The sequence below is a fragment of the Coregonus lavaretus genome (genome assembly GCF_964263955.1).
Source record: "Coregonus lavaretus genome assembly, chromosome: 26".
Taxonomy (NCBI): Eukaryota; Metazoa; Chordata; class Actinopteri; order Salmoniformes; family Salmonidae; genus Coregonus; species Coregonus lavaretus.
Window position 1 is genome coordinate 4,439,911 of NC_140013.1, and position 27,420 is coordinate 4,467,330.

The 27,420-nt window shown below is 43.5% G+C and overlaps 1 protein-coding gene across 1 annotated transcript; it reads right to left on the minus strand.

Annotated features, from left to right (window-relative positions):
• Window positions 1-495: 495 nt before the first annotated feature.
• LOC311101836 (cullin-3) lies at window positions 496-27,420 on the minus strand. The gene is made up of 16 exons (XM_084143047.1): window positions 27,183-27,420; window positions 25,216-25,413; window positions 12,382-12,495; window positions 11,620-11,780; window positions 10,481-10,595; window positions 10,100-10,328; window positions 9,501-9,646; window positions 9,045-9,221; window positions 7,243-7,413; window positions 6,648-6,755; window positions 5,917-6,041; window positions 5,653-5,749; window positions 5,244-5,378; window positions 4,758-4,944; window positions 1,637-1,782; window positions 496-1,501 (listed from the first exon to the last, which is right to left on the minus strand). Exons 1-16 carry the CDS (start codon window positions 27,243-27,245, stop codon window positions 1,370-1,372), a joined length of 2,304 nt encoding a protein of 767 aa, XP_083999173.1. The 5' UTR covers window positions 27,246-27,420; the 3' UTR covers window positions 496-1,369.

Genomic DNA, 27,420 nt, shown 5'->3' on the forward strand with positions numbered 1-27,420 from the left:
GGAACATTGGAGACTATAATTGACATCTTCCGTTGGCCACAAATGTCTGATTAATAAAGTACATGTTATTTTCTAATAATCGACATTAACTTGTCATAGCAGCTGTCTGATGTAGTATTAGTGATATGCATATTAATCCATTGAACCCATGTAAAGTGGCCTGCTGTAGCCTTAACCAACTTCATTGCACACTGTGAGATATAAAATATACTTGAGAAAGTGATTCAGCAAGAAACATATTTATAAAGCAAATGCAGTGTCTCAAAGTTGGCTACCACTGTTTGAAAGCAATACAAATAGTTATTTTGAGTTCTTCTTCTTGGATGCTTAACAGTTTGACTGTGGTTCCCTCTATGCATTAGGCTTTAATTATGGTCAGAGGAGGAGATACTGTATTTCACCATACAATTTACAGTGGTTTTCTCTCTGCTCTCAGAGAGGGATACACAAGACACAGAGTTGTAAAACAGGGAGGAGGCGAAATTCCCTTCGATGTACATTTTCTTTTTCTACATTTAATATGATGAAAACTAGGCCCTGTACAGTCCACTTTAGTGAGTACAATAATTATTTTACAATTTATACACATTAAAACATGGTGCTAAATTGGTTCCAATTGAAATGCAGTGAAGAAAAAAATAAACTTCCCCTTTGTGATCTGCATTGGGAGAAACCTACAATTCCAAGGAGAAATATTTTCTGGGCTGACGATCCAATTTTACAATAGGCCCCATTGAAAAAGAAAAACACAAAAAAAAACTATAACATACACCTTGTATAGAGCGTATGTGACTTCTTCCACCACTCCATAAGACAAAGCATGCTATCAAAGCACCTGCTCCTGTTCCCTGCAAACCAGCAACAACATCCATGTCCTCCTCTTCTCTTTGATTACAACCCTAGAGGGAAAAAGGCCAATAGTATCTGACAACCTGTACAACCAGCATGGTGCCACGAAAAAACACAAACATAACTCATTTACATCAACATTTAAAATGGGAGAAATGTCAAACATTTTTTTGGTCTTCGTGTAGCCAACCCACATTTGCTTCGTATGTCTCCTATTCTTTTTTATGCTCATTTTCTTTTCCTTTGTTTAATGGGTTTGAATGCAGTACATTTGATGCATTCACACTCTTCCCCCAATTCTTCCCAAGGCCACATTAGGAACATGAAACTGTAACCAAGCTAGATCCAATCCCTCCATTTAGCTCTTCTCAGCAGAAGAAATCTAAAATATATATATTTTTAAAAAACGTCTCTTTTCAAAAGTAAGATTCCCAGTGTTTCCCAGTATCAGACAAACTTCCATGTCCCAGAAAAAAAAGTATTGTTTCTTTTTGTGTAAGGTTTCATTGAATTCACGCCTTTATGCTACATAAGTGTACACTTTGCGATCCTCCGGTGTCCGCGCCAAATATTCCCGCTCAATGAGTCCTTCAATGCGCTTCTTGATGACTACAGGACTGGGGAGGAATCGCGACCGCAGCTGCTGGGTGACCTGGAGAGACGGTACAAACACAGACACAATCAGAACCGGATCTCACATCGAATTACTGACATTAATTAAATACTGACAGGTACAACCAAGTGTACCCCGAAACACCTCAATGTTCATACACTGTATTCCACTGACCTCTGCTACTAGTACATTATGCTGCATCTTCTTTCTAGACTTCATGATGCGGACGATGGCCGCCTCAATCTCGTGCTTCCTGTCGTCGTCCACTTTCTGCCGCGTCTCCTTCCTCTCCGGGTCCGACTCTCCTTGCTTAGCGGCGACTAGCGGCCGACACAAGGAAAACCGGTTTCAGCCGGAAACCACATATGACGGCTACATGCACATGACTATATCATTCACGCTACACAGGTAAACCTGTGGCTGGGCTATTCAGATGAGTGGAGATCAGTGGGGTTTTTCACTAAAACGACACTATACAAAAGTATGTGGACACCCCTTCCAATTAGTGGATTCAGCTATTTCAGCCACACCCGTTGCTGACAGGTGTATAAAATCGAGCACACAGCCATGCAATCTTCATAGACAAACATTGGCAGTAGAATGGCCCGTACTGAAGAGCTCAGTGACTTTCAACTTGGCACCGTCATAGGATGCCACCTTTCCAACAAGTCAGTGAGTCAAATGTCTGCCCTGGTCCACTGTAAGTGCTGTTATTGTGAAGTGGAAACGTCTAGGAGCAACAACGGCTCAGCCGCGAAGTGGTAGGCCACACAAGCTCACAGAACGGGACCGCCGAGTGCTGAAGCGCGTAAAAATCATCTGTCCTCGGATGCAACACTCACTACTGAGTTCCAAACTGCCTCTGGAAGCAACGTCAGCACAAGAACTGTTCGTCGGGAGCTTCGTGAAATGTGTTTCCATGGCCAAGCAGCCGCACACAAGCCTAAGATCACCATGCGCAAGTGTCGGCTGTAGTGGTGTGAAGCCTGCCGGCATTGGACTCCGGAGCAGTGGAAACGTGTTCTCTGGAGTAATGAATCATGCTTCACCATCTGGCAGTCCGACGGACAAATCTGGGTTTGGCGGATGCCAGGAGAACGCTACCTCCCCAAATGCATAGTGCCAACTGTAAAGTTTGGTGGAGGAGGAATAATGGTCTGGGGCTGTTTTTCAAGGTTCGGGCTAGGCCCCTTAGTTCCAGTAAAGGGTAATCTTAACGCTACAGCATACAATGACATTCTAGACGATTCTGTGCTTCCAACTTTGTGGCAACAGTTTGGGGAAGGCCCTTTCCCGTTTCAGCATGACAATGCCCCTGTGCACAAAGCGAGGTCCATACAGACATGGTTTGTCGACATCGGTGCAGAAGAACTTGACTGGCCTGCACCGAGCTCTGACCTCAACCCCATCGAACACCTTCGGGATTAATTGGAATGCCAACTGCGAGCCAGGCCTAATCGCCCAACATCAGTGCCCGACCTTACTAATGCTCGTGGCTGAATGCAAGCATGTCCCTGCAGCAATGTTCCAACATCTAGTGGAAAGCCTTCCCAGAAGAGTGGAGGCTGTTATAGCAGTAAAGGGGGGACCAACTCCATATTAAGGCCCATGATTTTGGAATGAGATGTTCGACGAGCAGGTGTCCACATACTTTGGGTCATGTAGAGTACCTGAGAGGTAGATTAACCTAAATATAATCTTGTTATAGTTCTGTGGGTAGAATTACCCAAGAAGGTTGGTATACAGTGCATTCGGAAAGTATTCAGACCCCTTGACCTTTTCCACATTTTGTTACAGCCTTATTCTGGAATGGAACCCGGAAATATCAAATTTACGTACGTTTTCAGACCCTTTACTCAGTACTTTGTTGAAGCACCTTTGGCAGCGATTACAGCCTACTCTTCTTGGGTATGACGCTACAAGCTTGGCACACCTGTATTTGGGGAGTTTCTCCCATTCTTCTCTGCATATCCTCTCAAGCTCTGTCAAGTTGGATGGGGAGCGTTGCTGCACAGCTATTTTCAGGTCTCTCCAGAGATGTTCGATCGGGTTCAAGTCCGGGCTCTGGCTGGGCCACTCAAGGACATTCAGAGACTTGTCCCGAAGCTACTCCTGCATTGTCTTGGCTGTGTGCTTAGGGTCGTTATCCTGTTGGAAGGTGAACCTTCGCCCCAATCTGAAATCCTGAGTGCTCTGGAGCAGGTTTTCATCAAGGATCTCTCTGTACTTTGCTCCGTTCATCTTTCCCTCGATCCTGACTAGTTTCCCAGTCCCTGCCGCTGAAAAACCTCCCCACAGCATGATGCTGCCACCACCATGCTTCACCGTAGGGATGGTGCCAGGTTTCCTCCAGACATGACGCTTGGCATTCAGGCCAAAGAGTTCAATCTTGGTTTCATCATATCAGAGAATCTTGTTTCTCATGGTCTGAGAGTCCTTTAGGTGCCTTTTGGCAAACTCCAAGCGGGCTGTCATGTGCCTTTTACTGAGGAGTGGCTTCAGTCTGGCCACTCTACCATGAAGGCCTGATTGGTGGAGTGCTGCAGAGATGGTTGTCCTTCTGGAAGGTTCTCCCATCTCCACAGAGGAACTCTAGAGCTCTGTCAGTGTGACCATCGGGCTCTTGGTCACCTCCCTGACCAAGGCCCTTCTCCCCCGATTGCTCAGTTTGGCCGGACAACCAGCTCTAGGAAGAATCTTGGTGGTTCTAAACCTCTCATTTAAGAATGATGGAGGCCACTGTGGACCTTCAATGCTGCAGAAATGTTTTGGTACTCTTCCCCAGATCTGTGCCTCGACACAATCCTGTCTCGGAGCTCTACGGACAATTCCTTCAACCTCATGGCTTGGTTTTTGCTCTGACATGCACTGTCAACTGTGGGACCTTATATAGACAGGTGTGTGCCTTTCCAAATCATGTCCAATCAATTGAATTTACCACAGGTGGACTCCAATCAAATGTAGAAACATCTCAAGGGTGATCAATGGAAACAGGATGCACCTGGGCTCAATTTCGAGTCTCATAGCAAAGGGTCTGAATACTTATGTAAATAAGGTTTCTGTTTTTTATTTGTAATACATTTGCAAAAAAATTAAATACATGTTTTTGCTCTGTCATTATTGGGTATTTTAATCAATTTTAGAATAAGGCTGTAACGTAACAAAATTTGGAAAAAGTCAAGGTTGAAACAAAATAAATCCTGGTTGTTTTTGTGCCATTTCGGTTATGCATGCCTTAGATATTTGAATCTGTGTTCCACAAGACCGGTCTGTATGGCTAACTGGGTTTGTTTACCTGTCTGGATCTTGACACGGTGCAGCTTGGAGGTGAACTGGTCATTGACGGTGAACACGTGGCCGTTCTCAATCTCCTTGGATTTGGGCTCTTTGGTGAGGACGCGCTGGGTGGGCTTCCCGCAGGCCAGTGACTGCAGCGCTCGCACCAGCTCCCTCTCCGGAATGTCTGTCTCCTGCTGGATCTCCTACACAGCAGAGAGCGAGAGATGGGGACAAAGAAGAGAGAGGGAGATGAGGCAGAGCGATCCTTTGATCCATGACTGCACTATACTGAAACCAAATAATACATTCTGTTTATAGAGAAACAAGAGCGTATAACTTTTTCTATTCAATATAACTTTATTTATCCCCTCAGGGAAAGACATTGACAGACCACAAACATCAACATCCTGCACATATAAAGACATCACATTGCCCAAATACAGCCCCCTTACAAACTTTACTTTATTCAGTGAGGGGCTACGCATTCAATTAGTGGCTGTACCTCAAACATAGACTTCTCCCGGTTGTTGAAGAGCATTAGTATTGTCATCTGGAAGGTGGACACCTGCAGTATGTGCTTCCTGGTGTTGGAGCCTGTTACCTGGGCACCGCCCACCCCCACCTCTGAGCCGTCCTCCTGAGGGGAGAGGAGATGAGAGAGAGAGGTCACCACCGGCCGCCTTCAGGTAACTCAGTCACACAGGAGTAATCATCAATGTAGCCTCTGTTCAATCACTATGTCATGCTTATGTAAACACAAATGTGTGAAATGTTAATAGCTTAGCCTCGCCCCCCACACATCCCTGATACACCTGCTGTTATCAAGGCCTGATGTTGACATTACTGGTGTGTGTGCGTGCATCAGTCTGCCTGCCAGCCAGTCAGTCAGGCAAAGGCTGTCCCCTGCATACCTTTTTGATTGGGCCGTAGAAGGTGGCGTTGAGGTCTGCAGAGCCCATGTGATGCTGCAACGTGAGCTGCCTGCCGCTGTGCTTGGCCAGATAAAATCTATGGCCGCAGAGCCAGAGAGGACAGTCACACACTACAGCGTTAAAGATAAACACAGACAAACGATGCACAGAGCCCCGCTTCCATAACCTGCAGCAGAGAATATATGGCCTTTGCTATGCAAAGTAAATTAGATACAGTGAAGGACAAGGAGGAGATCGACAAACCTTCTAAAGACTTCAAATGCATGTCGAGGCGAAGGGGGGATATTACATTTGGGCGTGGCGGACTGCGTTGGCCAGTAACCTGTAGTCAATACCCTCACTGTGAGATCAACTCCGCCCAACGACACCTGGGGATGAAAGTTTGATCTACGTCTTTCACTGAGGTTCCCAACGGTCAGAATGACTATCAAAAGCTTCACAAGATGTGCTCTTCGCTTTGAGCGAGCAATGGCTAGGTTAAATAGAGAGCAAAAGTAATGGCGTCTTTTTGTAGGCACCAACTCCGCCATGGTTCGTTGGACAAACTCCCCATGGGAGTTTTTGTAGGGTTTTTTGATAAACGCCGAAAATAAGGTCTGTGGTAAACACAGGCTTAGGAGATCTTATACGTTTTGTTCTATGAGCTAATCTTCATCAGCTAACATCACTTTTTGTGAATGTTTAAGCGTTTATGTAATAAAAAGAGCACATAAAAGGCTTCATAATTCATAAATGTCATGTTGACGGACCGATATTATCTCATAGAAAAAAAAACATATACGATCTCCTAAGCCTGTGTTAACCTCAGACCTTATTTTCAGCGTTTATCCCAAAACCCTTTTCTTTCCCCATAGGAATGGCTGAACGAACCAGAAGTAACTAATTTCTGTTTTTTTAGGACTACAAGCTGGCGAGCTCTATGTTCCCCAGAACCAACACTGGACTGGTTCTGGGAGTGTGTGTCTGTGTCTCACCGCCGTTGACTGTAGGTGTTGGCGGAACTCGTCCATGGTTGTGTTTGAGATGCTCATGTCCCGGAACATGCCTTCCAGTTTGGAGGTGAACTGGCAACCACACTCCGTCTGGCCAGGGGAACCAGAGAAAGAGCGAGAGGAAGAGAGAGCGTGAGACAGATCTATTAAAGAACACTTCACTTGCGCTATCCGTTTCTGTCACACTGACTCTCCACTCAGCTGAGCTGTAGTTCAACACAGAGTTTCTGTGCAGTTCAATTTCAAAATGTATTGCCATGTGTAAAGTACCAGACCTGGGATCAAAATACAATTCAAAATAATTTCAAATACTTTAGCGTTGCTAGCTTGAGGTTGCCTGTTGCAATTGAACCAATCAAAAAGCACCAAAAGTGCAAACCCCGCCAACATGGCACCCCAAGCAGGCTAAAGCAAACGCTCAAAGTATATGAAATATTTGAAATAGTATTTGAACACAAGGTCGCACTTATTAGGTATTGAAGGTGCTACAATATACCTGAAACAAACAGTTGATGAATGTGTTAATGGATGGAAGATCTTAAGATATGTAGCTACTGCTCTTCCTCAGTCTCCTCACCTTGAGCTTAGAGATCATGTTCTTCTCCGAGTCGTCAGAGACGCTCTTGTTGGTGAGCAGCCTCCTGGCCAGGTGCTGTTTGTAGTACCTCTCAAACACATCCTTCTCCTGCATGAACCTGAAGAGCACCATGGCCTTGTCCAGGATCGACTCCACCTCCTGCTCCGTCAACTACACACACAGGACGAGAGGAAAGCGAGCGTTACACGAGCACACACACACTTTAAATTATTACATTTCAAACACTGATTTAATTAAATATATTGAACTCCTTATACAGTGAGCTCCAGAAGTATTGGGACAGTGACATCTTTTGTTGTTTTGGCTCTGTACTCCAGCATAGAACATAGAATATGTTTCTAAACACTTGTATATTAATTTGAATGCTACCATGATTACGGATAATCCTGGATGAATCGTGAATAATGATGAGTGAGAAAGTTAGATGCACAAATATCATACCCCATAAAAATGCTAACCTCCCGTTAGCATGTCTTGGGGGTATGATATTTGTGCGTCTAACTTTCTCACTCATCATTATTCACGATTCATCCAGGATTATCCGTAATCATGGTAGCATTCAAATTAATATACAAGTGTTTAGAAACATATTCTATTCTTATTTTCAATGAAAGTGACTCCAAAATAACACAATACATTATTTACCATTCATTTCTATTGGGCACAAAATCATCTGAAACACAACCAAAACAAACAGCAAATGCATCCAACAAATGTGTAGAGTCACAAGCTTGATGTAGTCATTGCGTGCTGTGAATATGGGCCCAAATACTGAACTTTTAATACACATAAGTGAATTTGTCCTAATACTTTTTGTCCTAAAATGGGGGGACTATCTACAAAAAGTGCTATAATTTCTAAATGGTTCACCCGATATGGATGAAAATACCCTACAATTAAAGCTGACAGTCTGCACTTTAACCTCATAGTTATTGTATCATTTCAAATCCAAAGTGCTGGAGCCAAAACAACAACAAATGTGTCACTGTCCCAATACATTTACATTTTACATTTACGTCATTTAGCAGACGCTCTTATCCAGAGCGACTTACAGTTAGTGAATAATATATTTTTTTTTATACTGGCCCCCCGTGGGAATCGAACCCACAACCCTGGCGTTGCAAACGCCATGCTCTATCAACTGAGCTACATCCCTGCCGGCCATTCCCTCCCCTACCCTGGACGATGCTGGGCCAATTGTGCGCCGCCCCACGGGTCTCCCGGTCGCGGCCGGCTGCGACAGAGCCTGGATTCGAACCAGGATCTCTAGTGGCACAGTTAGCACTGCGATGCAGTGCGAGACAATACTTCTGAAGCTCACTGTATATATTGATTGACATTTAAATACATTAACTTATTATAATTCAAAATGAGTGATGAGGTCAAGCTTTCATTCTTCCGGGCTGTTGTTCAGGAACAATGACAGAAAACAACCCTCTACTATTAGTCTGCAGTACAACAGTTTACGGTGATGTCAATAGGATGCGCACGAAGTAGGATTGAATCTCATCTCGTAACCTCATCACCGTCTACGAGCTGAGACAGTCTACTCAGCACTGGGACTCAAATGGCACCTATTCCTTATATAGTGCACTACTTTTACCAGGGCCCATAGGGTGCTGGGCCCTGGTCAAAAGTAGGCCACTATGTAGTGAATATGGTGCCATCGGGCTGTGGTTAAAAGTAGTGCACTATCTAGAGAATATGGTGTCATTAGGGACGAAGCCTGTGTGCCCTGAGGGGAGGACGTTATTCCCCCATTACATCAGAAAACCACTCACTCCTTTTACGCCTTTCTTCAGCTTGTCGTCGATGAACAAGGAGAGGTACTCGGGGGAGCGTGAGTTGAGGTTGAGGAAATATTCAAAGTCCCCTGCGATGGTCTGCTTGAAGAGCCGGTCGTTGTTGAACGACTCTAGGAGGAAGCGGTCGAAACGCGACTTCAGATCCAACAGACCCTGCAGAGAAAAAAAACGGAGGAAGGAAGAAAACGTGACATCATTATTGGAAAGCAGTGGCACTTACTACATGCTCTTGTGTACGCTGCCATCTAGTGTCAATATGGAGTATCACAACAGAAATTGCGTCCCTGTTGTGGATTTAAAAGCATTGGATCAGTGTAAGCATTCGCTGGAGTTTCCACTATTGTTAAATCTATGACAGGAACGTAGCCAGAGATCAATCTTTAGTACACCCCTCTGCCCCGTGTCAATGATGTCACTTCCTGTGTGAGTTACCTGGATGTAATCTACAGGGTTTTTGCCCTCGCCCTCCTCTGACACCAGCGCCTTGCCCTGCTCGCGGAGGTAGGAGCTCATGCACTCACACATGGTCTTCAGTCCGTTTGGCACTCTGCTAAAGAGCTTATACATACACGCCAGGTCTGCGTTCGTTCGCGTACGTACACACACACACACACACACACACACACACACACACACATTAGTATCCAAAGACCACCCCACCACACGGAATACATTTCACAATAAATATTGAATTGCTGACATTGATATGGCAAGGGTGGTACCAAGTATGCACACGATAACAACACAGATTCACACAATATACATTACTCAATTATTCTGCTCTGCAAAATACCTCTTAAGGGGTATGCAAACGTCTGACAAACTTTAACATCGGGGTAAAATATCCCTTTCATGAAAAAAGAAAGAAAGGGTATATGTCCCAAATGGCACCCTATGCCCTACATAGTGCACTACTTTTGACCAGAGCCCTATCGGCCCTGTCAAAAGTAGTTCACTGCATAGGGAATAAGGTGCCATTTGGGACGCATGCCATAGCTGGGACTGTAGTAGTAGTAGTGTGGCAAACTGACCCTCTGTCTTTCCGTTCTTGAGCATGTGGACGAGGCCCGAGTTCTCCATTTCCACGATGGTCTTCATGTGCTTGGAGATGAGCTCCCGCTCCACCACCTTGACGATGGGCTCCTCCGTCGTCTTGTCCAGGCAGTGCAGCACGCGCTCGATCTCCTCATTTATTCGCGCCTCCACTTTCTTTATGTACACGCTTGCGCTGTTCTCTGCCAAAAACTTCTGACTTTCCATCTGGAGGGCAAACAAACACGGGGTTAGGAGCACCTTGGGTGATTGAGAGGGCATACACATTATGTATATAACATGATAGTAGGTGAACAACATATCACTGCAAGCGAATTAAATGTGTGAATAGATGGGTGGGGGGAGGGATTCTTACAAACCTGGAAGAACTCTGCAGACATTTCTAAAAACGGGGCCTCAAAGTCCTCTTCGTAAACAGACCTCCCTTCGAGGCCTAAGATCATTAACATCTGGCAGGCATTTCTGATCGCCCCCCTGATAGAGAGATCGAGAGAGAGAGAGAGAGTCAAGTACAGTTGAATCCCAAATTGCATTCTTATGGGCCTTGGTCAAAAGTAGTGCACTGAGTGTACAAAACATTAGGAACACCTGCTCTATCCATGATATAGACTGACCAGGTGAATCCAGGTGAAAGCTATTTTCCCTTATTGATGTCACTTGTTAAATCCACTTCAATCAATGTAGATGAAGGGGAGGAGGCAGGTTAAAGAAGGATTTTTAAGCCTTGAGAAAATTGAGACATGGATTGTGTATGTGTGCCATTCAGAGGGTGAATGGGCAAGACAAAATATTTAAGTGCCTTTGAACAGGGTATGGTAGTAGGTGCCAGGCGCACCGGTTTGAGTGTGTCAAGAACTGCAACGCTGCTGGGTTTTTCACACTCAACAGTTTCCCATGTGTATCAAAAATGGTCCACCACCCAAAGGACATCCAGCCAACTTGTGGGAAGCATTGGGGTCTAAATGGACCAGCATTCCTATCGAAAGCTTTCGATGCCTTGTAGAGTCCATGCCCAGACGAATTGAGGCTGTTCTGAGGGCAAAAGGGGGTGCAACTAAATATGATCAATGTTTTGTGTATATGGTGCCATTTAGGTCTGGGTCAGCTCAAAGACTGTAACAGATACTTTTTAAATGTAACAAAGAGCACAATGAAATAATCATGGATTAGGGTTGTGATTTTCTTTATCGGGAGAAACACTGCTTCCTTCAGCTCAGAAACTGTGGCTCTGTTCAAATTCCTTCAAAGTGCATCCTTCCTTCCTCCCTCCCTTCCTTGAAACAGTCAATGCTTAGACCTGACTGGACAGATGAACGCAAGCGTTCCACCCAATGTCTTTCACTTGTCTCGTCATTTCTAGTGATTCCACTTGTCTAGTCATTTCTAGTGATTCCACTTGTCCAGTCATTTCAGTGATTCCTTCAACGAAGCTAGGAGTTTGTGCACTTTTATAGAAGTCGAACGGGGCCTGTGTATAGACGGGGTCATATTATTATACCTATCCACCACCTCGCCCTTCCTCTCCCGTGCGATCATGTCCAGGAGGGTCTGTCGGAGGTGGTCTCGGATGCAGCCATAGCGCACCACCTGGTCTCTGAAGATGATCAGGCCCAGGTTGTAGACGTTCTCCACGCTGTTCTGCTGCACGTACACCCGGTCCTGGGAAACAAGAGGAAGAGAGGGGGAAGCTTTGTCAGTCAAGGTTGATCTTGGGTTAAGTTTAGCATTTACCCCACTAATGGTTATGGTTAGGATTGGGAAGCTGATCTGTACTTAAGGGAAACTTCACCCCGGAGCACGTTTGAGACCTGCAGCCAGGAAGCAATGCATTGCCAGTCCAAGGGAGGGTTACGTGACGATACTGTATTGAGAAATACAGTCAAATCCTAATAACTAAGAAGAGTGCACGTCCGATAAGCACAAATTGTGCTTATGTCAGCAGTTATGTTTTCTAAAAGTGTGATGATGCAGAACACATCATATGATGCAAAACGTAGCATCACTTTTAGATTTTTACTTAAAGTGCTCTATCTTGAAAACGTATCTGACTGGATCAACAGTGGACGAATGAACAAAATACTAAAATATATATATATTTTTAATTCTATGGCAGCCATGTTAGCGCCCCATTAACATTACATGGGGAATATTAAAATAATGCTATGTAACTGTATGTCTAGAATCAAAACAATATTCAAAATTCTAAAAGTTGGCCCAACTCTCTAAATACATGGCTCTGGTAGCTGGTGGTGCCGCTCACCATGTACATGAGGATGTCTCTGATCATGACCATGGCCGTCTGGTGGTCGTTCCAGGCTTGGTTCAGTGTTTGGAGGAAGTTGTTGTTTAGTGAGTTGAGGACATCTTCTCGTACCTGTGGAGAAGCAGCAGCACAGTCAGACAGAGAGGAATTCGTTTGATACTACACCAACACCACACTGATGAATCAGCACACTGAGCCCATCTCGCTTTCTCTGCATGACACACGCTCTGTCTGTGAGCCTCTCTCTCCACAAGCTCCTCTCTCTGAGTGTGTCCCCTTCACTCTCTGCATGGGACTCTAGAGGACACTGTGCTGATCAACTCTAGGCAGAGAGACGTCATCGTCATCCATTTAGTGAAACAGTGCCCAGCATACTGACTCACACACACTAACTCAATGGAAAGTGAACTCTTAGCTCACTATAACCACACACTGATGAATATGTTGTACTTATGTCTAGTAGCCTAAAACACCATCATCCAAATGTAAGACTTTCGAAAACATTGTTCAAAACACAAAAAGACCAATCCATCAATGGCAGCTGCTTTGATTTGCACAAGATTGTTAATATTGAGTAAATCCAGTTGAATTCAATCCCTTTTTGACAGCCCCCCTTTTGATTTAAACAAAACCTTCCATGCATATTTACCCATTGTAGAAGTGCTCAGGTGGTGACTTCCTGGACCCGAATGCCAAAAATTCAAGAGATAAAAGCACTCAAAGTTGACCAATTTTTCATACCATACCATGAGACATCCGTGTCTTCATCACTGGAAAAGATAAATGGTTGAGATTTATATAATTTAAAAGCTTACAAACTGGGTTGTCAAACTATTTAATAACTTTTGGGGGGGGGGGAATTTATACAAATGGTCCTTTTTTAACCTTTAAAGGAGAATTTTCCTCTATTTTCGATATACAGTGCATTCGGAAAGTATTCAGTCCCCTTCCCCTTTTCCACATTTTGTTACATTACAGCCTTATTCTAAAATGGATGAAAGTATTTTTCCCCCTCATCAATCTACATACAATACCCCATAATGACAAAGCGAAAACAGGTTTTTAGAATGTTTTGCAAATTTATAAAAAAAAATGAAAAACAGAAATACCTTATTTACATTAGTATTCAGACCCTTTGCTATGGAAAAGGCACACACCTGTCTATATAAGGTCCCACAGTTGACAGTGCATATCAGAGCAAAAACCAAGCCACGGGGTTGAAGGAATTGTCCATAGAGCTCCGATACAGGATTGTGTCGAGGCACAGATCTGGGGAAGGGCACCAAAAAATGTCTGCAGCATTGAAGATCCCCAATAACACAGTGGCCTCCATCATTCTTAAATGGAAGAAGTTTGGAACCACCAAGACTTTTCCTAGAGCTGGCCCCACTGCCAAACTGAACAATCAGGGGAGAAGGGCCTTGGTCAGGGAGGCGACCAAGAACCTGATGGTCACTGACAGAGCTCCAGAGTTCCTCTGTGGAGATGGGAGAACCTTCCAGAAGGACAACCATCTCTGCAGCACTCCACCAATCAGGCCTTTATGGTAGAGTGGCCGGATGGAAGCCACTCCTCAGTAAAAGGCACATGACAGCCCGCTTGGAGTTTGCCAAAAGGCACCTAAAGGACTCAGACCATGAGAAACAAGATTCTCTGATCTGATGAAACCAAGATTCACGTCTGGAGGAAACCTGGCACCATCCCTACGGTGAAACATGGTGGTGGCAGCATCATGCTGTGGGGAGATTTTTCAGCGGCAGGGACTGGGAGAATAGTCAGGATCGAGGGAAAGATGAACGGAGCAAAGTAGAGAGAGATCCTTGATGAAAACCTGCTCCAGAGCGCTCAGGACCTCAGACTGGGGCGGAAGGTTCACCTTCCAACGGGACAACGACCCTAAGCACACAGCCAAGACAACGCAGGAGTGGCTTCGGGACAAGTCTCTGAATGTCCTTGAGTGGCTCAGCCAGAGCCCGGACTTGAACCCGACCGAACATCTCCAGAGAGACCTGAAAATAGCTGTGCAGCGACGCTCCTCATCCAACCTGACAGAGCTTCAGAGGAACTGCAGAGAAGAACGGGAAAAACTCCCCAAATACAGGTGTGCCAAGCTTGTAGCGTCATACCCAAGAAGACTTGAGGCTGTTATCGCTGCCAAAGGTGCTTCAACAAAATAAAGGGTCTGAATACTTACAGTACCAGTCAAAAGTTTGGACACACCTACTCATTCCATGGTTTTTCTTAATTTTTTAAACTATTTTCTACATTGTAGAATAATAGTGAAGACATCAAAACTATGAAATAACACATATGGAATCAAGTGTTAAACAAATCAAAATATATTGTATATTCTTCAAAGTAGCCACCCTTTGCCTTGATGACAGCTTTGCACACTCTTGGCATTCTCTCAACCAGCTTCATGAGGAATGCTTTTCCAACAGTCTTGAAGGAGTTCCCACATATGCTGAGCACTTGTTGGCTGCTTTCCCTTCACTCTGCGGTCCAACTCATCCCAAACCATCTACATTGTGTTGAGGTCGGGTGATTGTGGAGGCCAGGTCTTCTGATGCAGCACTCCATCACTCTCCTTATTGGTCAAATAGCTCTTACACAGCCTGGAGGTGGTTTTGGGTCATTGTCCAGTTGAAAAACAAATTATAGTCACACTAAGCGCAAACCAGATGGGATGGCGTATCGCTGCAGAATGCTGTGGTAGCCATGCTGGTTAAGTGTGCCTTGAATTCTAAATAAATCACAGACAGTGTCACCAGCAAAGCACCCCCACAGCTCCTGCTTCTCGGTGGGAACCACAAATGCAGAGATAATCCGTTCACCTACTCTGCGTCTCACAAAGACACGGCAGTTGGAACCAAAAATCTCAAATTTGGACTCATCAGACCAACGAACAGATTTCCACCGGTTTAATGTCCATTGCTCGTGTTTCTTGGCCCAAGCAAGTCTCTTCTTATTGGTGTCCTTTAGTAGTGGTTTCTTTGCAGCAATTCGACCATGAAGGCCTGATTCACGAAGTCTCCTCTGAACAGTTGATGTTGAGATGTGTCTGTTACTTGAACTCTGTGAAGCATTTATTTGGGCTGCAATTTGAGGTGCAGTTATTCTAATGAACTTATCCCCTGCAGCAGAGGTAACTCTGGGTCTTCCTTTCCTGTGGCGGTCCTCGTGAGAGCCAGTTTCATCGTAGCGCTTGATGGTTTTTACGAATGCACTCGAAGAAACTTTCAAAGTTCTTGACATTTTCTGGATTGACTGACCTTCATGTAATGATGGACTGTCATTTCTCTTTGCTTATTTGAGTTGTTCTTGCAATAATATGGACTTGGTCTTTTACCAAATAGGGCTATCTTCTGTATACCACCCCTACCTTCTCACAACACAACTGATCATTAAGAAGGAAAGAAATTCCACAAATTAACTTTTAACAAGGCACGCCTGTTAATTGAAATGCATTCCAGGTGAACCTGGTTGAGAGAATGCCAAGAGTGTGCAAAGCTGTCATCAAGGCAAAGGGTCGCTACTTTGAAGCATCTAATATATATTTTGATTTGTTTAACACTTTTTTAGTTACTACATGATTCCATTTGTGTTATTTCATAGTGTTGATCTCTTCACTATTATTCTACAATATAGAAAATAGTAAAAATAAAGAAAAACCCTGGAATGAGTAGGTGTGTCCAAACTTTTGACTGGTACTGTATGTAAATGTGATGTTTCAGTTATATTTTTAATACATTTATAAACATTTCTAAAAACCAGTTTTTGCTTTGTCATTAAGGGGTATTGTATGTAGATTGATGAGGGGGAAAAAACCATTTAATCCATTTTAGAATAAGGCTGTAATGTAACAAAATGTGGAAAAAGTCAAGGGGTCTGAATATTTTTCTAATGCACTGTAAATGGCATGTTATAGAAAGGTCAGACACTTTTTTTTTGGGGGGGGGGGGGGGGGGGGCTTGTTTGTTTTCTTAAAAATACCCCAGCTGCAATAAACTTCCTCATTGTTCGTTGTACCGTTTCAGGGAACGCAAAATACATTAACAAAAGCTCAAAAAACACCTAAATATGTCCTTGTAGAAAAGGACATGCTCTCAGTATAGTGATGTAGGTCTTTAGATTCCGAACTTTATCCTCAACGGTACAAGTCGCGCTGTTGCCCCACGCAGTTGTGCCGGCCCGAGCGTGTCCCTATAGTACACGGGCACAGCCCGCGCAGCACAGCTGGTAGAATAAACGTATCGAGTCATACAAAATGGAATATAACGTTGCGGATAAACTTCGGAATGACACAATTTAATGTGTACTACATCACTATACTGAGAGCATGTCCGTTTCTACAAGGACGTATTTGGGTGTTTGAGCTTTTGTTAATGTCTTTTGCGTGCCTTGATACTTACTGCAATATGTAACTTTTTGGCTGACCCAACAAAATTCACATAGAAATGTTTGTTAATGATCTGTCATTGAAAGAAAGTGTAAGAAGTGGTAGATCTGTTGTGTGTGTATTTCTATGCATCCCGTCTTTAAGTTTAGTTTTTGCGTCTTTTACTTTCGGTTTTGTACACCAGCTTCAAACAGGTGAAAATACAAAATGTTGTGATATGGAAAATATATTTGCTAGCGGTTTAGATGGTACAATGATTCTCAACACTATACTTGCTTGTTTTGTCAGAAACTGAAATTACGCGAACTATTAGAATTTTAGCAACCAGGAAATGGCGGAGCGATTTCTGCATAGTGCATCTTTAAATTGTAAAAATGATGTATAGGGTTGGGGCGGGATCCAGATTTTCATACAAATCCTGTACCATGCCGGGGTATATGTGCACACACGGGGCACTATTTATTTCCAAAGGTAATTATTATTTATTTTTTTACAAATCGAGAGCTTGGGACTATACGGTTCTCTGAGAAAGAATATGATTGAGGTAATTGCCTTTAAAGTTCCAAACCCTCATTGGTTTGAATGGTGTCAGAAATGAATTGGGGTATTTAGAACACTATATAGGTAAAGAACTTTGAACAGAACATGCCTATGTCAATAACTCAATATTGACAAAAATGCATATAGAACCTTATAGTCCCAAGCTCTCGAAATGCTAACAAATTAGTAGTGAATTACCGTAGCTAGCTAAATGCTAACAAGCGCAAGCGAACAAACTATTTTAAGAATGGGGGCTTAGAGCTTTAGGGAGGCCCAGGGACGGTATTGAAAATCATACCTTTGTATTTCAAAATACCCTGGTATATCGCCCAAGCCTAATGGTGTACCAGCAAAATTTCAGTGGTCGGAAAGGATAGGCCCATTCTATTAATTATATTTCTATGATTGAAATGACACCCACCCTGTATTTAAGAGCATGTTGTGTCTCAACCAATGGCGGGCACAACACAAAAACCTCAGATTATGTGAAATAGGGTCTAAGCTACAATTTATGCAAATATGAAACAAATCAGAGTTTACAGATTTTTTAAATAATTGATGTGAAATGGTTAAAAAATGACAATTGTTATGCAAAAACTTTTCCCCAAGAACTGATCACAGTTTGACAAGACTAAGCTTTTAAATGATATCAAACTCAATCGTTTCTCTTTTCCAGTGATAAAGACATGGATGTCTCATAGTATGGTGGGGTATGCAAAATGGGTCAACTTTGAGCACCTTTATCTCCTGAATGTTTTGGCATTTAGGTCCAAAAAGTCACTTTATGACCCCTTCTTTCATGGGCAAACATGTATGGAAAGTTTTGTTCAAATCAAAAGGGATGCTGTCAAAAAGTGATTGAATTCAAATGGATTTACCCTATTACTCTGATTGCAAATGTGGGGGACAGGAACAGAACGTCAATGGGAGAGAATTTGTTTTAATTCTGAGATGCCAATTGGGTGGTGTGTTTTTTTTAAGGCCACTGCTGAAATATTGACATCCACAGCGAGGATTGGTCATCTCAAAAGGTAGACATGTCGCCCTACATAAGGCTGTTATGATGACCGTATTACAGCCACACTGGCAGTCATGACCGCAGTCATCTGATGCCTCTGATGGTCATTAGTAGCCTACCAAACATGCTAACGGCCAGACGCTAATGGCCGGTACTCAGCGCTCTATTGTCCCTCTAATCACTCTGACATCAATGCAAATGGTATCGAAAATCAAAATCAAACACTTCATGAGATCCCTGGTATTCAGAGTTTGAGCGGAGCCAGCTCCTCATAGGTAATAATAATAATAATAATAATAATAATAATAAGCATAGGTGGTTGATGCATGGAATGAAATAAGTTTTCCTGTTGTGCAACATTTCTATAGGCTATGCAATTGCGTGAGAAAACAGAGTTGATGGCCTCTATTAACAAAAGGAGAATCCCATCAGCTTTCTATAGGCTAGGCCTACTATATTTATTTCTTAACTTTCCAAATATAAAAGCACTTTGCTTAGTTTTACAACCGGAGTAGCCTACCAGGCGGGCATGAAAATGAACCATGGGAAAAGCGTACTCATTTTCACATTTTACATTTTAGTCATTTAGCAGACGCTCTTATCCAGAGCGACTTACAGTTAGTGAGTGCATACATTTTTCACTCCAAGTGCATATGGATGACGTCTTTTTTACCCTGCCCCTGTTCCAACAGGTGCATGATAAATCGCCCATTCTAAATCAAAACTAATTTCACACATTATTTAGTATATGTAAAGACAATATTAAATTGAGAATAGTTATCACTTGTGAATGATGCACAGCGCATTCATTTTTTAGTCGCATGCATCATGAAGCCTAGCCCATTGGCCTATATGTTTTGCTAAGGTTTGTATCATTACATTTACATCATTTAGCAGACGCTCTTATCCAGAGCGACTTACAAATTGGTGCATTCACCTTATAGCCAGTGGGATAACCACTTTATTTTTTATTTAATTTTTTTTTGGGGGGGGGATAGAAGGATTACTTTATCCTATCCCAGGTGTTCCTTAAAGAGGTGGGGTTTGAAATGTTTCCGGAAGGTGGTGAGTGAAAATGGGGTATCATCACAACTGAAGTGAACAAATAACTCCAAAACGTAGCCTATAGTGCCAAAACCCCTGAAACATGGTTGGAGAGCCCATAGCCTACAGAGCCTAGCAATCACACATGAAAACAGAGTTAACTGCCCACTATTTAATAAAAGCAGATCCCAGCTTTCTCGTGCTGCTATATTTATTGATCAAGTCTTACAAATTCAGCACATTAAATCCGCTTTACAAACAGTGTGGCATACCTGGCATATTAAAAAAGTAACTGCACAGAACCTCCATTCGCTATTCGAATGCAGGCTATGGACGATTTCTATTTTTTATTCCACACATAGGCTATATGTAAAGACCAGATTAAATTGAGAATAATGCGTGAGAATATTATCAAGTGCTTGTCAAATTGTGAATGAAATACTGATGAAGTGTTTGCAGCCTGCACAAGAAACAGAGCAGAGAGCTTCCCTTTCGTGAAATCATCATGTCACATCATGTATTAGAAATCAAAACATATAGCCTAACGTTTGTATCACACATTTTGCAGGTTTTCCTACTTACAAAGCATGTAGAGGTCTGTAATTTTATCATAGGTACACAAAAATCCAGAAAATCACATTGTATGATTTTTAAGTAATTAATTTGCATTTTATTGCATGACATAAGTATTTGATACATCAGAAAAGCAGAACTTAATATTTGGTACAGAAACCTTTGTTTGCAATTACAGAGATCATACATTTCCTGTAGGTCTTGACCAGGTTTGCACACACTGCAGCAGGGATTTTGGCCCACTCCTCCATACAGACCTTCTCCAGATCCTTCAGGTTTCGGGGCTGTCGCTGGGCAATCAGACTTTCAGCTCCCTCCAAAGATTTTCTATTGGGTTCAGGTCTGGAGACTGGCTAGGCCACTCCAGGACCTTGAGAGGCTTCTTACGGAGCCACTCCTTAGTTGCCCTGGCTGTGTGTTTCGGGTCGTTGTCATGCTGGAAGACCCAGCCACGACCCATCTTCAATGCTCTTACTGAGGGAAGGAGGTTGTTGGCCAAGATCTCGCGATACATGGCCCCATCCATCCTCCCCTCAATACGGTGCAGTCGTCCTGTCCCCTTTGCAGAAAAGCATCCCCAAAGAATTATGTTTCCACCTCCATGCTTCACGGATGGGATGGTGTTCTTGGGGTTGTACTCATCCTTCTTCTTCCTCCAAACACGGCAAGTGGAGTTTTGACCAAAAAGCTCTATTTTTGTCTCATCAGACCACATGACCTTCTCCCATTCCTCCTCTGGATCCTCCAGATGGTCATTGGCAAACTTCAGACGGGCCTGGACATGCGCTGGCTTGAGCAGGGGGACCTTGCGTGCGCTGCAGGATTTTAATCCATGACGGCGTAGTGTGTTACTAATGGTTTTCTTTGAGACTGTGGTCCCAGCTCTCTTCAGGTCATTGACCAGGTCCTGCCGTGTAGTTCTGGGCTGATCCCTCACCTTCCTCATGATCATTGATGCCCCACGAGGTGAGATCTTGCATGGAGCTCCAGACCGAGGGTGATTGACCGTCATCTTGAACTTCTTCCATTTTCTAATAATTGCGCCAACAGTTGTTGCCTTCTCACCAAGCTGCTTGCCTATTGTCCTGTAGCCCATCCCAGCCTTGTGCAGGTCTACAATTTTATCCCTGATGTCCTTACACAGCTCTCTGGTCTTGGCCATTGTGGAGAGGTTGGAGTCTGTTTGATTGAGTGTGTGGACAGGTGTCTTTTATACAGGTAACGAGTTCAAACAGGTGCAGTTAATACAGGTAATGAGTGGAGAACAGGAGGGCTTCTTAAAGAAAAGGTCTGTGAGAGCCGGAATTCTTACTGGTTGGTAGGTGATCAAATACTTATGTCATGCAATAAAATGCAAATTAATTACTTAATCATACAATGTGATTTTCTGGATTTTTGAAAATCTTTGGAGGGGAGCTGAAAGTCCGTATTGCCCAGCGACAGCCCCGAAACCTGAAGGATCTGGAGGAGGTCTGTATGGAGGAGTGGGCCAAAATCCCTGCTGCATTGTGTGCAAACCTGGTCAAGACCTACAGGAAATGTATGATCTCTGTAATTGCAAACAAAGGTTTCTGTACCAAATATTAAGTTCTGCTTTTCTGATGTATCAAATACTTATGTCATGCAATAAAATGCAAATGAATTACTTAAAAATCATACAATGTGATTTTCTGGATTTTTGTTTTAGATTCCGTCTCTCACAGTTGAAGTGTACCTATGATAAAAATTACAGACCTCTACATGCTTTGTAAGTAGGAAAACCTGCAAAATCGGCAGTGTATCAAATACTTGTTCTCCCCACTGTAGGAGGACCTGTTTCTTTGTTAACCGCTCAACAAAGAATAGCCGCATGTGTGCACTCCCTCAAATCGTTTGGAGAAAAATATCCTTTCTATTTTATTCCTGTTCAATTATATTGTTCTTTCTTTTCGCATCAATTACTGTGAGACCGTCAGTTATTTGAATGACAATCACCCGGCTGACAAAATTGTATGACCGCCACAGCCCTAGCCCTGCATAGATATCCCGTCTGGACTACTGCAACTCGCTGTTGGCTGGCCTCCCTGCCTGTGCCATTAAACCCCTACAACTCATCCAGAATGCCGCAGCCCGTCTGGTGTTCAACCTTCCCAAGTTCTCTCACGTCACCCCCCTCCTCCGCACACTCCACTGGCTTCCAGTTGAAGCTCGCATCCGCTACAAGACCATGGTGCTTGCCTATGGAGCAGTGAGGGGAACGGCACCTCTGTACCTTCAGGCTCTGATCAGTCCCTACACCCAAACGAGGGCATTGCGTTCATCCACCTCTGGCCTGCTGGCTCCCCTTCCTCTGCGGAAGCATAGCTCCCGCTCAGCCCAGTCAAAACTGTTCGCTGCTCTGGCACCCCAATGGTGGAACAAGCTCCCTCACGACGCCAGGACAGCGGAGTCACTCACCACCTTCCGGAGACATTTGAAACCCCACCTCTTTAAGGAATACCTGGGATAGGATAAAGTATTCCTTCTAACCCCCCCCCCCCCCAAATTGTAAAGTGGTTATCCCACTGGCTATAGGGTGAACGCACCAATTTGTGAGTCGCTCTGGCTAAGAGCGTCTGCTAAATGACGTTAATGTGCCCTTGAGCAAGGCACTTAACCCTAATTGCTCCTGTAAGTCGCTCTGGATAAGAGCGTCTGCTAAATGACTAAAATGTAAAATGTAAATGTAAATATTTCATTGGCCCAGTAATGTCATTGCTCCAAATAGTTTGCAGACGCCATAGAAACCTGTCACGGCTTCAAGATAATCTGATGCTGCTTCCTGCTGCTACTCATTCAGTGGACTATGTTGGCCTACATGGTGTGTAGTATAAACAGGAATGTTATAGGGATCATGTGATACACAATCTATCCTCAGACAGATGTATAACTAATCACACAAACTCTTTCCCAAGGTCAAAGGCTATCACAATCACTGATTAAAGCACCAATAGGCAGATTGATCTGCTTCCTAGTACCTACAGTGGCTTGCGAAAGTATTCACCCCCTTTGGCATTTTTCCTATTTTGTTGCCTTACAACCTGGAATTAAAATGGATTTTTGGGGGGTTTGAATCATTTCATTTACACAACCTGCCTACCACTTTGAAGATGCAAAATATTTTTTGGGGGGTGAAACAAAAAAGAAATAAGACAAAAAAAACAACAGAAAACTTGAGCGTGCATAACTATTCACCCCCCCAAAGTCAATACGTTGTAGAGCCACCTTTTGCAGCAATTACAGCTGCAAGTCTCTTGGGGTATGTCTCTATAAGCTTGGCACATCTAGCCACTGGGATTTTTGCCCATTCTTCAAGGCAAAGCTGCTCCAGCTCCTTCAAGTTGGATGGGTTCCGCTGGTGCACAGCAATCTTTAAGTCATACCACAGATTTTCAATTGGATTGAGGTCTGGGCTTTGACTAGGCCATTCCAAGACATTTAAATGTTTCCCCTTAAACCACTCAAGTGTTGCTTTAGCAGTATGCTTAGGGTCATTGTCCTGCTGGAAGGTGAACCTCCATCCCAGTCTCAAATCTCTGGAAGACTGAAACAGGTTTTCCTCAAGAATTTCCCTGTATTTAGCGCCATCCATCATTCCTTCAATTCTGACCAGTTTCCCAGTCCCTGCCGATTAAAAACATCCCTACAGCATGATGCTGCCACCATGCTTCACTGTGGGGATGGTGTTCTCGGGGTGATGAGAGGTGTTGGGTTTGCGCCAGACATAGCATTTTCCTTGATGGCCAAAAAGCTCAAATTTAGTCTCATCTGTCCAGAGTACCTTCTTCCATATGTTTGGGGAGTCTCCCACATGCCTTTTGGCGAACACCAAACGTGTTTGCTTATTTTTTTCTTTAAGCAATGGCTTTTTTTCTGGCCACTCTTCCGTAAAGCCCAGCTCTGTGGAGTGTACGGCTTAAAGTGGTCCTATGGACAGATACTCCAATCTCCGCTGTGGAGCTTTGCAGCTCCTTCAGATGATCATGTGTCACATGATCATGTGTCAGATCATGTGACACTTAGATTGCACACAGGTGGACTTTATTTGACTAATTATGTGACTTCTGAAGGTAATTGGTTGCACCAGACCTTATTTAGGGGCTTCATAGCAAAGGGGGTGAATACATATGCACACACCACTTTTCCGTTATTTATTTTTTCAAATTTTTTGAAACAAGTTATTTTTTTCATTTAACTTCACCAATTTTGACTATTTTGTGTATGTCCATTACATGAAATCCAAATAAAAATCAATTTAAATTACAGGTTGTAATGCAACAAAATAGGAAAAATGCCAAGGGAGATGAATACTTTTGCAAGGCACTGTACACGATTGGACAAAACACAGAACAAAACCAAAAATACAAATCGTGTTTCACTCTCCGAAACAGGAGGGTTTTTCAATCAGCCGAGCTTGTCAAAGATCAGGACTGTGTGTGTGTGTGTACCATTACTGAAAGAGGGCTTTCAAATCTCCAGTCAGATGTCTATGGGCCATAGTGGAGCTGGACCTTCTGATAGCCCAATTCCTCAAACTTCTCTCATTTCATTTCCAACCACTAAATACAAGGCTGATGAATGAATGGGAGCAACTCATGTTTTCCGGATAGTTTTATTTGTTTTGCAAGTCCACCGCATCCAGCCATAGTCAGACAGATCCCCAGAGCTTTTCCACAGTAATAGGTTTAATATGAGCGCTCCACTTCATCATGCTGTCAGCATACCATACAGGCTTAATACTGTGAACAGGCCAATCACCCTGTAATTTAATATCGCCTGGATTCAAGTGACAGGCGTTCACAAGATTTGTTTCCTTGCTTTTCAACAATTAACATAATTTTGTGGTCAAGCTGAGTAACATCCTGTGATCAAGCTCAGTGACTATTCCCCCGACTCCAGAGATCCTGCAAGTGTACTGACGGAAAATACGCTAAAGACCTGCCAATGATTTTATGACAGTGATTAATTCCACATACCCGCACAAATCCAGCAAAGGGGACGTTAATCCAGACCTGGGTCGTGTTCATGAGGCACCAAACGAAAGAAAACTGGCTGAAACAGGGAGGGACTACCTGGACTCGTCCAATAAGAAACACTCGTTTTCATTGTCTGTTGCTAAATGCTTTTAAAATGTTTTCTTGTCGCATGCCCTAATGAACAGCACCCAGTACTGAATCAACATCCCGACCTGCACTGGGATGAACACATTCATCTACCACCCTGCGTTCATTGGCCTTACTTTGTTGATGAGGTGCTCAGTGACCACCTCCCGGAGGCCCGTGTAGAGCTTCTCGCCGTGTTTGTGCAGCACCATGGTGTAGGCGTTCCTGTAGAGCTCCTCGAAGCTCAGCCCGCTGTTGTTCTTCCTCTGGATCTCCTGGATGGCGTTCTTCAGAAGGTCCCAGATGTTGTTGACATACTTTTCGTCCATCGTCATCTGCAGCGGACAAAGGAAGTAGGAGTGAGGTGAGAGCAGAGAAATGGACTGACAGGCCAAAGTTTCGGGGATCTTTGGCTCCCTCGTTTGAGGGAGAACTGGAGCAAAGCAGCTTGATAGACATCGTGTGCATAGACTCCATTTTTATCAGTCTCCTGCTAGGCTAGCCTACTTCTTTAGGTCAGCAATAGCGAGAGAGACAAGTCTACACTTGCTGCACTTCTGCAACCCAAAACCCCCTACTTATTTAAAGAGTAGCCTATATTATGATGCAATATCTAACAGTGTGAGTGTAACATTGAGAAAATAACTGCTCCTCCTGAAAATACATGATTTATATTCCTACTTTTGACCCTATATGTAAAAGTATATAAAACAAATCACTGTGAGGGAAACTGAGTAGGTGTGTCCCCATTTGTGTTCCTTGTGATGAAGTAAGACTGCAGTACTGCAATATCATGACAATATTCCCAATAAGGTTCCATCCAGACCATAGCATGAATGAAAGTGCTTTATATTTTCCATATCATATTGTTCAGCGCCACCTCTAACTGTGCCTCATAACATTTCCCTTTCCCCTAAATTCTCATTTTAACTGGACAGACAGTAATGGCACTGCAGCCAACCATCACACTCAGCTAAACATGGCCATATTCACAGCTTGATATGAATCCCTTGTCCCCTTTGGCTGTCACACTCAACCATGGCCTGTTAAACCTGGAGGCTCTCTAAAGTGAGGCTGGCCGAAAGCTGCCTACAAGGTGTCTGGATATGGCACCATCCCCATCCCACCATACTGGGGAGGAAGTGTAGTTCATCAACTGGAGGCACACACAGCATATGGATCTGTGCAAATCTGCTTTTTTATTTAAAATATTATTTCTCACTGATATTAAATATAAGGTATGTTTCGAGAACATTTTCGCAAGTGATTATTATTTACGTTTCTAAACTTTAAAACACAGCGTTGGAATTGTAGTTCACATAGAGCCAGCCGTGGGCGAAGGTTACCGCTGAAAACCCTATGGAGAGAAGCGTTTTCGAGAGCTAGGGGATCATTGAGGATTCAGTGGAGGCACATCCATCAGAACTGAATACTGATCTTCTGAATACTGATGTCATCCAATAGCTTTCTCCCATTAACTTTCGTCCATTAGACCTAGCTTTCAGCAAACTGTTTCCCAATTAAACTTAGGCTAGCTACTTCAATCTTGACAGACAAAGTAACTAACTAGCTATTACAGTCGATGCAAAATGTTAGGAAGTTATCTAGCAGTTAAAGTTAGTTGGGGTATCAATGTTTTATTGGCATGTATCAAAAAAACGTGAATCAGCAAACCATGTCATGCAAAATAACGTTACCCAACAACAATACTCTCCATCCCACCCGTTTCTGAATTGACCTAAATACAAAAAGTAATGAGGCCACAAAGCTACGATGCCAAATATTTACTTAACGTTAACTAGCTAAAGTTAGCTAGCTAGAAACCATTTTTTCCCCGGATAAAAATTAAAGTGTGTACAGTAGCTAGTTAATTAATAACTGTCTGACAACAACAGTAACGTTACTAACTAGCTAACGGTAGGTAGCTAGCAGTATGAGCTAGCAAGCAGCTATCCATAACCTCTAGTAGGAGGTAGTTAGCTACTTTGTTTACTGAAAGACCGGCCTTGCAAACTGCACTCCCCAGATAGCTAGTTACTCTAACCTCGGCGGTCCAGTCACCGACTGCTGGCAGGGACAGGTCCTATCAGCGGTGTGTACTTACAGGAAAGGCTCGTATCCTCATCTTGGTGTCCTTTTTGGTGCCGCCTTTGCTCAGATTGGACATGGTTACCTCGTCTGTGTGTTCTGTATTTACATTAAAATATTATCTGGTTAGGTACAGGGAAGTATACTTGTGGAACAGCTTCCACTCGACCTTCCTCGCTGCTCCGTAATTGGTTGTTGACAACCAAACGCCAATGTTGCTCTAACGTAGATCTCCACACACAGCAATGGCGGAC

What these genes read in the sequence shown, in the direction of transcription:
- LOC311101836 (XM_084143047.1), bottom strand. Translation starts at nt 27,245, where the DNA reads ATGTCCAATCTGAGCAAAGGCGGCACCAAAAAGGACACCAAGATGAGG. An exon ending in CTGAGCACCTCATCAACAAA is followed by an intron (nt 12,496 to 25,215) that starts GTAAGGCCAATG and finishes GCTTCTCCACAG; the next exon opens with GTACGAGAAGATGTCCTCAA. An exon ending in CAAGAACGGAAAGACAGAGG is followed by an intron (nt 9,647 to 10,099) that starts GTCAGTTTGCCA and finishes GAACGAACGCAG; the next exon opens with ACCTGGCGTGTATGTATAAG.